This window comes from Vicia villosa, linkage group LG5, assembly GCF_029867415.1.
Source record: "Vicia villosa cultivar HV-30 ecotype Madison, WI linkage group LG5, Vvil1.0, whole genome shotgun sequence".
Classification (NCBI taxonomy): domain Eukaryota; kingdom Viridiplantae; phylum Streptophyta; class Magnoliopsida; order Fabales; family Fabaceae; genus Vicia; species Vicia villosa.
In genome coordinates this window covers 106,047,618-106,059,606 of record NC_081184.1, presented here as the reverse complement: position 1 = coordinate 106,059,606, position 11,989 = coordinate 106,047,618, and the positions used below count along the sequence as shown (strand labels likewise).

General features: G+C 33.9%; 1 protein-coding gene across 1 annotated transcript; it reads right to left on the bottom strand.

Moving 5' to 3' along the window:
- Positions 1-4,729: 4,729 nt before the first annotated feature.
- LOC131606982 (uncharacterized) lies at positions 4,730-6,893 on the bottom strand. Its single transcript, XM_058879051.1, has 6 exons — positions 6,821-6,893; positions 5,957-6,043; positions 5,731-5,874; positions 5,465-5,572; positions 5,122-5,173; positions 4,730-4,921 (listed from the first exon to the last, which is right to left on the bottom strand). Exons 1-6 carry the CDS (start codon positions 6,842-6,844, stop codon positions 4,887-4,889), a joined length of 450 nt encoding a protein of 149 aa, XP_058735034.1. The 5' UTR covers positions 6,845-6,893; the 3' UTR covers positions 4,730-4,886.
- Between the last annotated feature and the right edge of the window lie 5,096 nt (positions 6,894-11,989).

Below are 11,989 nucleotides of genomic sequence, written 5' to 3'. Positions count from 1 at the left end.
TAAAAAAAATGATATTTTTTGTCTGATACTTAAACTAGGTACTACTCATGCAGAACTAAGGCTTTGTTTGCGAGTTTGGAAGAGAGGGGAGGGAACGACTTTCGAAAATGAAATTTCAAAAAAATATAGGAAAATATTTGATATTTTTTGAAAAAATGATTTTGTTTAGAATGATAAAAGAGTAATTATCATTACTAAATTTTTTAATTTTCAAAATACTATAACAATTTAAAAGATATTTGAAAAATTTATGTAAGTCCTCCAAAATCCTCATTCAATACAATTTTTTAGTTCCCCCATTTTATGAGATTTTTGGTGTTATGAATAAACTCAAATCCTCCAAAACCCTCCTATCCAAAATCTTTTTATTCTTTACACCCAATTCTTCTTATTTTTCAAAGTCCTCCCCTCCCTTCCCTTTCAAACTCGCAAATAAAGTCTAAGAGTTTCTTTATCTAAATTCCAACTAATTTTTTTAGTTAGATGCCAAAAACTATTTTTTGTATGAAAATCTTGATGAAACTATGTATATGCACTAACCTTTTAGATTTCACAATCCCCAACACCGTGATTGTTTGTGCATGCTAAAGAAGTCATTCTATGAACTCAAACAAGCAACTCATGCTTAGTAGTAACAATGTTTTACTGGTTTTGTAGCTACATTGGGTTTCTTTCATTGGATCTCGGGTAATTATTTACTAATTTACAACTTATATCATTCTCTATTTGGATGAAATTATTTTTGTTGTGCTTTTAGATCCCCTATGTCAATCTACCATGTCAAATAAAGCTTTGAATTTGCAATGCAGGATTTTGGTTCTTTGAATTATTTTTTGCATATATTGTTTCATGACATTCATAAGGTATTTTTTGTATATATAAACACAATAATTACGGGAGTAAGTATGCCTTCCAGCTAACCTTCTTCTACACCAATGAACACGAAAACAAAACCCGGTGTCTTTTTAGGTAATGCTTATCATGAACCAACTAAATACCACAACCTTGTTGGAGTCTTACAATAGTTGACATTTACAACACCAAATATCTATATGTTGTTCAACAAGTGTGTCTATTTATGTGTGATTTGAGGACAGAATACAAGACTAATGTGACTTAAATCTTTCAATATTTTAAGGATACTTTTACACTTGGTCTACATATTTATCCATCGTCTATTAATAAACTCATTATCTATAATCATTCAACTAGGGTGGATGTCCCAACACCATAAAATCTATATCTGAGACTGAGTATTGTGTATATCTTGGAGATGATCTGATCTTGTGCTCTGCAAAAAGACAAGCCATCTTGTCTCGATCCAGGGCCAAAGGTGAGTAGAATTGAGTTTAGTTTTTGAATCATGTTGGCTCGGAAAGTTAGTTTTAGAGCAACAGACACCAGTATCATCATGCCTATATTTTGATTGCATTGAATAACAATTTACCCCTCTAGTTTTTACTGCGGCACATACAATACAACACCACAATCTTCTAAAGAAGATATACGATACGTGTCTTGCACAACATTATACAATACATAGTTAATTAGAAACTCTTCATACCTCCATTGCCATGGACAACTAAATTGATACTTAAAATTGAAAGAGTTATCTAAGTTTTTTTTTTAAATCAAGTGCATGATAAATAGGATTTTTCTAGATAAACCCAACAGCCAAGTTTTAATATGACACATTTCCTTTATATCTCCCATCTTGTGTAAAGAGAAAGTACAAAAAAGTACAAACAATAAAACCTGTTAAACATCTTAACCATAGATTCAAAGTGGGATCACTACAAAAAAATTATTTTGCGGAGGTTATTTTAATAATTTGCGGGGGTTTTTAGCCTCCTCAAATTTCCTAGAAGCGGTTTTTGAAAACGCTGCCAATACAGGTGCCGTAGAATATTTGCGGAGGTTTTTATATGTTTAACAGTGAAAAATGAATAAATGAAAGTTTTTCAATTCTCACTCTTATTGTATGGTCTACATTGCTCTAATATTTATAGAAAATTTCTTTAGCCACCTCCTTATGGGGGTCATCCCCGGCGAAAAACCAAAACTACCCCTGCTTCGGAAATGAACTTCCGAAGCGCTTTTTTTTTTGAATTTTTTTTATCTTCGGAAATGAACCTCCGAAAATGTCAAAACCGTTAATATTTTCGGAAGTTCATTTCCGAAAATATTTCTGCATATACAAATTTCCCTCCTTCACTATTTCATCATTTTTCTCCAACACTTTTCCAAACCCTCTCCAAAACCCAATCAATCTCCATCCATTTTTCGTCCTAAAATCAAGTTTCAAACCGTTGATCACGTTAAAGGGAGCATAGAAAGCTACAATTTCAGGTAAACATCACTTATTTCATTCCCTATTTCACTACATTGATTCAACAAAATTCTGCTGAACACTGATATAATTCAGAAGTTCATTTCCGAAATATGTTACCTAACATATTTCGGAAATGAACTTCCGAAAATAGGCCTGGCAGTAAAAAAAAAAACAGTTTTGGCCAACTTTTGATAATTTATTCATTTGTTAGGTATGGTGCATCCGGACAACATTGTGCAAGACGATGGAGTATTAGTTCCAGAAATTGTCAACGATAATAACGATCCGGTTATTGACGTTACTCCTTTGATCAATGCGGTCGATGTTCGGCAACATTTTACAATTGATCGGAGCTTCGGCGGTCGCGAACAATTGCTTGATTGGGTTCGGAAGGAAGCTAACAAAAATGGATTTGCAATTGTTATTTTAAGGTCGGACAACGGAAATAGTAGGCGGAAAGCTTTCGTTGTTTTGAATTGCGAACGGGGTGGTAGTTATGTACAATCAAACCGGGTGCTAAAACACGAGGACACGGGGTCGAGAAAGTGCGGGTGTCCCTTTAAGTTGCGTGCTACTCAGAGGGTTGATGATTTGTGGCGGTTAACCGTAATTTGTGGAATTCATAATCATGCCTTGGATGTCAAGTTACACGGACATCCAATGGCGTGTCGTTTGTCCCGCGAAGAGAGGAATGTGATATCGGACTTATAGTCAAAGTGGCGCCTCGCAACATACTTGCCGATATGAAACGTAAGAAACCGGATAGCGTTTCAAATATCAATAACATCGTTGATGTTGGAGGAGACGGCAATTGTGGATATCGGGCCGTTGCGGGTTTGCTCGGTAAAGGGGAAAATAATCACACTTTAGTCCGACGGGAACTTCTTGCGGAGTTGACTTCGTATCGGGACATCTACGGCCGACTATATGAAAATCAAGAAAAGTTTGTAAAAATTCATGATTCACTTGTTCCACCACTTACCGGTATCGCTCCGGTCTCGAAGTGGATGTCATTCCCCGATATGGGTCATCTCATAGCAAGTGCATATGATATTGTATGCGTCGATTTGACGAGGTTTGGACTATGTGAGACTTTCTTTCCACTTCATAGTCGACCGCCATTGGACTCGTCGGGCCGAATCATATGCATCGGGTATCTACGATCGCGGCACTTCGTCCAAGTGTTTTTGAAACCGGGGTGTCCTATACCGGCTACTTGTTGTCAATGGACCGCACATCGTTCAAATGAGGCGGAGACTTGGCCGGATCCTTTTGTTTCAAGAATGGCGGAGTTTGAAGAAATGATGAGCCAAGAGCGCGAGCAAAATAGAGAGCGGTCGAAGAATGAGCCTATTTTGGACTTAGGATCCACCGATTGGTTTGTTAGGCAGGATAAGGTTTGTTAGGCCATCAATGCTCCAATAAGTCTATAAATACACACTCTTCTTCATCCTCTCCACACCACAAAACACAAATGACACAAACCTACCCCCACCCAGCATTCGTCTACTTTGAAACCGGCTACCCGATGCCGTTCCAATTTCGCTTCTCGCGCGACACGCCGTTTGCGGAGTTGATACCGTCGCTCAACACGCTTTTGCACTATCCCGAGAATCGAAAGGTTGTCAAGCTCGAGTACCGCTCGCCATCGCTTAACGACGAGGGAGGCATTAAGTTCACACCTTTTGAGATCAAGAACGACGAAGATTTGGCGGTTTTGTGGACAACGTTCGACCGATTTTCTTCGAAAGGCCCGATCGACTTGGACGCGAAACTTCAAAGATCGGCGGACGATGTTATCAAAATGTTGACTCATCTCCACCTACCTGTGATCAACAATATGTAACTTTAATTATATGTAATATTATCGTTGTAATCTTCATCCGATTAAATAAAGCGAATTGTTGTTGTTTTTCATTTTCTTCTGTCCAGACATATTTTCGGAAGTTCATTTCCGAATTCCCCAAGGGGGTGCGTTCGGAGATGAACTTCCGAAACACCACATTTTCTGAAAAAGTAACTTTATTTCGGAGATGTATCTCCGAAATCAATATTTTATATTAAAAAAAACACGTTTTCGGAAATGCATTTCCGAAAACACCTTTTTTAAGAAAAAAAGTACAGTTTCGGAAATGAACTTCCAAAACAAGGGGTATTGTGATAAATTCACCAGGGGTGGGCAAGAAGGTTGGGAGATGGGTGAAAAAATTTTCTATTTATAATGATCAAAAGTTCCTTTTTGGGTCATTACATCAGACAAATAAATGTCATCACATAGCACGAGAGATTATAAGATATAAACAAACAAATGAAGGCAGAAAATAGTAAATTCAGAAACATTCACATAACATCCAAACATAAAATCCAAACATCAAAAGCAACATTCTTAAGCCCCTAAAGCAAAAGTTCAAATTGCAAACCGAATTTCACCTCTGACATGCAGTGTGTCAAATGTAAGACCACCCTAAATGCTTAACTAGCTAGTAGACAATCTAAAAAAGAAAAGTAACATAGTTGCCAATAGTTTTTGACAGTTGCATGCTGTCACATATGATCAGTAGTAGTAATAGTTTTCTTGAATGTGGCCAGCTGCAAAAATATAAGAAGATCCATTAGAATGATCCTATTGGTGTTCATTTTTTCAGTTTCAAATCAGCTTAGGATTCAATTCATTGGTAATTCATTCTTCTTAAAAAGTCAAAAGATATATTAAAAACAAGATGTCTCAAAATGCCAGAGTAATTGGGAAATCAAATAATTAAGAACTCGGAAAAGATTTGAAGTCTGACCTTCAAGATTTTTGCCCCAATTTGCTTGAGCATCAGCTTCTCTGTTAGAACCCTTATAGCATTAAAAAAAAAAGGAAACGCATTTGTTAAAATTACTACTATATAATAGGGAAACATATACAGAACTAGTGACAGTGGTGCCAATGATCTTATATTCAAGAGAGTAAATGGTATGCAAGCTTGTGCAAATTAAAATGTCATAATTGATTCTCAAAATTTAAAAGAGGCGGCAATTACAAGTAGTTTTCAAATATCATCTACAGTTTTCCATAGATAAAAACCCAATTAAGAAAGATGGCAATTTTTCCTTGTGTCAATAAACAAAATAGATCAGAGGGTATACCCTAGGAACATGTTGAACCTTGACTGACTTGAAGTTATCCTTCAAGTCCAAAGCCTTATCACGCAAATCCCTTAAATTCGGGTTGTTGACTTTCCAATTACCCTTAAACTGTTGCAAAACCAATAAAATATTATGGTAAATTCCTCATACAAAGGAAGTTATAAAGCAAATGATAAATAACAATCACTATAATTACTTAAAATTTCAATTCAGCAGTATTTTGTGAACAATTGGAAAATGCATACATGGTAAATAACTAAACTAACCTGTTCGCAAACAAGCTTAGAATCGCCTCGAATTTCAACATGGTCATACCCTTTGTCACTGGCTTCTTTCAATCCTAAAAGTAAACCTTCATACTCAGCAGAATTATTTGTTTTAGTGCCCAGTCCTTTACTGAAGCGATGGACCTTTAGAGAAACCCAAGAGTTAGCTACATTTGATAGTATATAGTTTATAATACAAAAATGAATTGATGCATAGAGTATACACCTCATTCCCAGAACGGAGTACAGCTCCTGCACCAGACTTTCCAGGATTTCCACTAGATGCACCGTCGAACTCGATGGTACAGTGACGCTGCAAGATAAAACAGAGTTTTGATACTTAACATTACAATTCACAAGTACAGAAAAAAAGTATTAAATTATATTTCAAATGAAAAATAGAAACAGTTTTTGCAGTCGCATTGTAGACTAGTATAGACTTTCACGATTTCATTCGGTGACATTGATTGTAATTCTTGCAATTTGTACTTTATCATACAAATTAGTGAGTAATAGTATTGGTATTTTCATCAAATGAAAATTGAATTGAGTAAATTAAAATAGAATCTGCTTAAATCCAATTTACTGTTTTCATAACAGAATCACACAATTTGTACTAATAAAAAATGCATCAAACACTTACAAACAGTTAGGCAAAAAATAATTTCTAATCATTCATTTAGATCTGTTGGATATTGAGATCGTCATGATCAATAACTGTATTACCGGAGTATATACGCCGGAAAACGTATAAAATCCTAACTGTAAAGTGTGTCGCCAGAAAAAATGTAAAATCTGGAAAGAATGAAGAAACAAAAAAAAACAAGACGCATAAAATCATAACTGGAGAGTGCACATGTCGCCGGAAAAAATGTAAAATCGGAAAGAAAGAAGTAACCGAACAAATGATGAGAATGCAAATACAGTCACCGGAAGATGCATTGAACAGTGACCGGATAATGATCAGGTCGTCGGAAAATGCACAATTGAAAACAGAGAGAAAGAGAAAAAAAAATGTAACAAAAAATGTGATCAACATGCATTGAGTAATGAAAAGATTTGTATATGAAAGGCGAAGAAAATGAGTCACCTCTCTCTGGTTTCCACGACTCATGGCTTCTTCCTTTTTCCTCTAGTTTTCGCTTTATTTTCAACTGCAATGCTTGCTCTAATACTACTGCTATATATAGGCGAATTTTTTTGGCAATAAAAAATATTTTAGTTTCCTTTTTAATAGCAAAATGAAAAATAACTGAACAAGAGATCGTGAAAGGTTTGTCAAAAAGTGCAGTAAATGGTTGGAGAAGTTTTTTTTTTTCTGATAATGGTGGGAGAAGATTTTTATTACAGTAAGAACGACAAAAGTGACGGTTACGAATATTGCAACTCATCATAAAATTGTACATCATTTATAATTAATAAAAATAAAAATGCACTTATTTCACGTTCCCTTTCCCTTATCCCATTATCATAACTCTCAATTAATTTCATTGATCAAATATTATTAATTAATAAATATATTAATTAATAAAAATGCACATATAAGAGTAGTTTTCAATGTTAATACTAAAATAAAGTGACCACATGGACCTATCAACCATTGGCATCTAAGTTGGGTAAAACTACCCAACTTTTTAAAGAGGGTATATAAAAAGTAAGTATAAATTACAAGAAACTTAAAGTGCAGGAATCGTAAATTGCAGAAAATAAATTGCTTCGAAGTAAATTTGAACGAAAGATAAAAGTACAAGAATGTAAATGACTGAAATATAACGAAAGATAGAAATACTGAAAAGATACCTGCATAAAGATGAATACAAATGTATTTAAAATGGTGTTGGTGTCATACGTACATTTCTCAGCGAACTCGTTCTCTTTAAGACTTGACACTTGAGTGATTTGTGAGTGATTTGTACAAAATGAACACCCTGAATCCGGATATTAAGACCCTTATTTATACTAATTTCGACCCTAACGGTCCTACACTAACGAAATCCCACGTTGCTCACATGCATACGCTTCGAATCCCTGAGGCGCCATCTGTCCTTGTTTGGTTACACAGAATATTTCGAAATTCAAATCCTCCCGCCCAAGTTCTCTTTCGGTACGTGGCAACGTGATCTAAAATGAGAATGCCACGAAATACGCAAAGCTTCAGTACCCTTTGTATTTCACAAAACGCTTAAGTCCCAAAGACAACTTGTTTCGAATCAGCTTCAATTTTCATCATCTTTACTTCAACTTAAATAACATCCTCGAATCATGGCCATCAGGAGCCATTCTTCCTCGCATTCTAATTCTTCTAAGAACTTTTTCTTCAATCGAAATCTCCAGCTAACAGTCCCTACAAGGCACTTCGATGATCAAGTAAGTAGGAGCATAAATACGATCTAGTGTTTCAAGGGTTTGAAATTGTGTTACCCGTCCCTCTCGAGTGAGAGAGTTTATATAATACACCCAAAACTTGACCATTAGTCCATATTTTGGGTTGGATCGTGAATCTAGGCCCATAACGCGCGACTGCCAAGATTTTGAGAGTAAATCTAAGGATCCTAGAAGGTTGCTCGAAACTAGCTATTGGCTGAGTAGAAGAGCGTTATTGGTCGACAGAAACGTCTAACGAGCAGTGGCCGGGCATTAGGGCAACCGACCACTAGTACAAAGACTGGTTTGGTTGGGTGAAACACCTAATCAAATTTTCTACATCAGACAATCCATAACACCTAAGAATGACTAACTCTTGTGAAATTTTAAAAAAATTCAAGAATGACTAACTCTCTTGAAAATTAAAAAAAAAAAAAACACCTAAAAATGACTAACTCTCGTGAAATTTTAAAAAAAATTCAAGAATGACTAACTCTCTTGAAAATTTAAAAAATTCATAAATCTGACATCCAGACGTCAACCATAAACTACCTAGACCATAATTCACATGTCTTCTATACGAAAATGTCATTCCTAAGAAACATGTGTGTCTTTGTGTTGTATATAAACGATTGAATTTTTGTCGATCAAATTATTATACAATATACTACCAAGTTTTAATTTATTTTTAAAATATATTTATAATATCTATTTAATTTTATTCAATTAAATGTGTAAGAAAAAATTTTACATCACTAATGTTTAAAAAATCATCTTGATAAATATAAAAATCATATAAATTATTAACGCCAAAATAAATTTGCGCCACTATTGTATAAAAATAAAAACTATATAAAACATAATAAAAATTATATAAATTTGCACCGCTATTGTATAAAAATAAAAACTATATAAAACTGAATAAAAAAATTTGCATCACTATTGTCTTGATTAATTTCGAATGGAAATTCGTGGAGATAAAAAGTTAAAAGAAAAATCAAATAGAATATTTAAGAGCACCAACTCACACTATGCAAATGTTTGTTTCATTCATCATGCATAGAAATTAATCAAGCTACTCCTATAAAGTTGTGCATATTTAATGCATCAATGTAGGGTGAATTTGTAATTATAAAAACTATATTGCAATAATTAAAGTTTATAATTTTTTTAATAAATTGATGAGTGTCATATTATTTACCAATACATCTATGACATCTCAAATGGGTAAAGTTACCCTTTAATTCTTGTTGGGTAACCAAGTAGGCACCCTAATAAAATTCCACACATTTACTCACGTTCTCTACCACTCACCCATTTACCAAACTTCATAATTAACTGCATTTGTCAAACCTCACCCACTCAGCTATTCACCCATTTCCTCCTCAACTCCATTATCCCATTAACCGAACCTCACAATTCTAAATGTAAAATTTCACAATTCCTTCATAATTTTTATAATCTATTATATTATTATTGTTATTATTATTATTATTATTATTTATTTTTATATCCTGCCTTTAACTTTTCAATTGGATATCAAGTTTTATTTGTATGCACAGATTTTTTAACATTAAAAAAATGTAATTTTTTATGGCAATATATAAAGGCAAAACATGATTTTGGTGTAGCCTATTTTCCTTCCAATTATATCCACTTCAGTTATTTTTTAATTTTAACTTTTCTTTACCAACTGTTATATGGCAGTTTTTATTTATTTTCATCCTATTTTTTTATATTTTATAAATAATTAAATAAAAATAAAAATCATCACATAAAAAAATACTATTTAAATTTTTATCCACTTGCAAGCCGAAGAAAGCGGACAGAGGTCTGGACGCTAGTATTTCCATAAAATTTTCCTTTTAAACATAATTTTGATATTTTATGGAGGTTTTTTTTTCTCATTCAATCTCTACCAACTACCATTCCACTAACACATTTCATATTTTATTTCCCTAAAAACTATATTTTTTTTACTTTATCTGTAATAGTTTTTCACCTCATTAGCCATTTATATTAAATAAATAAGTTAAAGATTTAAATTTTTTCTTATCATTAGATCAAATTTTAAAATTATATATATATATATATATATATATATATATATATATATATATATATATATATATATATATATATACACATACGCTTAAAAATAAATCAATAACAAATTATTTTAGTGTTGACCCGGATATACGATTAATTAATTAATTAATGATAAATAATTTCTGTAATTCTAATATCTCCATAAAAAATTATTTCTTCTCTTAATATTATAAGAAAAGCTACAATTATTAATAACTAAAAAAAATTGTGCAGTTTAAAAAACCATTAGCCCACTAACAAATAACGACAACATTAACTCAAAAAATCCCACACATACTAACAAATGAAAAAGCTATCCCTTATACACAATATAAAAGTTTTATTATACATAATAAATAAATGATTAAATATATAATATTAACTAAACACTAAAAAAATACTTTTACACTCGTAAAAAAGCAGTTAAACCACTGACTCTAACTCTCATATAGAAGTTGGCTCAATTGTATATTGAGAAGATCGTTGGTATGCATGGTATTCCTTCGAGTATCGTGTCTGACAGAGACCCGAGATTTACGTCTAAGTTCTAGGAAGGTTTGCAGAGAGCATTGGATACTAAACTGAGGTTGAGATCTGCTTATCATCCGCAGACTGATGGACAGACGAAAAGGACGATTCAATCGTTAGAAGATTTGTCACGGGCTTGTGTGTTAGAAAAAGGAGGTGCTTGGGATAGTTATCTGTCTTTGATTGAGTTTACCTACAACAATAGTTATCATTCGAATATTGGTATGGCTCCGTTTGAGGCTTTGTATGGTAGGAGATGTAGAACACCGTTGTGTTGGTACGAATCTGGTGAGAGTACGGTGATCGGGCCAGAAATTGTGCAACAAACTACGGAAAAGATTAAAATGATTCAGGAGAAGATGAAAGCTTCTCAAAGTCGTCTGAAAAGTTATCACGACAAGAGGAGAAAAACTCTTGAGTTTCAAGAGGGAGACCATGTATTTATGAGAGATACTCCTATGACAGGTATTGGTCGGGCTAGTCGAAGAAGTTGACACCGCGTTGTATTGGTCCGTTTCAGATTTCGGAAAAAGTAGGAGAAGTAGCTTATCGTATTGCTTTGCCGCCGATGCTTGCAAATTTGCCTGATGTATTCCATGTGTCTCAGTTGAGGAAATACATTGCGGATCTGTCCCATGTGATCCAAGTAGATGATGTACAAGTGAAAGACAACTTGACGGTTGAGGCTTTACCTATGAGGATTGAAGATCGAAAGCTGAAGCAATTGCGTGGCAAAGAGATAGCTTTGGTCAGAGTAGCCTGGGGAGGACCGGCTGATTGAAATGTCACCTGGGAGCTAGAAAGCCAGATGAAAGACTCATATCCGGAACTCTTTACTTGAGGTATGTTTTCGAGGACGAAAACTCTTTTAGTGGGGGAGAGTTGTAACACCCGCATTTTCTTATTTATTAATGTAAATTAATTATTAAGAATTCAGCATTTTAAGGGATTTATCAGTAAAATTATGAGTTATAGACAATTAGGCCAAGTGCTGAGATTAGTGAAGAGGGGGTGTTAAGTGGTTAAGCCCATCACTAATTTATTTTATGTTTTCATAAAATAAAGGAAAATAAGGAAAAAGGAGTTAGAACGCGAAAAGAGAAGCTGTGAGAGGGAGAACTGAAGAACGTGAAAGAGAAAGAGGGCCAAATCAAGAACTTGGCTAAGGTAATGGGGGACTCTCCGGTTAACATTTCTTATCGTGTTTTGGATGATAACATTGATTAGGAATATTGTCTAGGTCAATTGGATTATATGTTAGGTTTAGGGAGGTTATAAT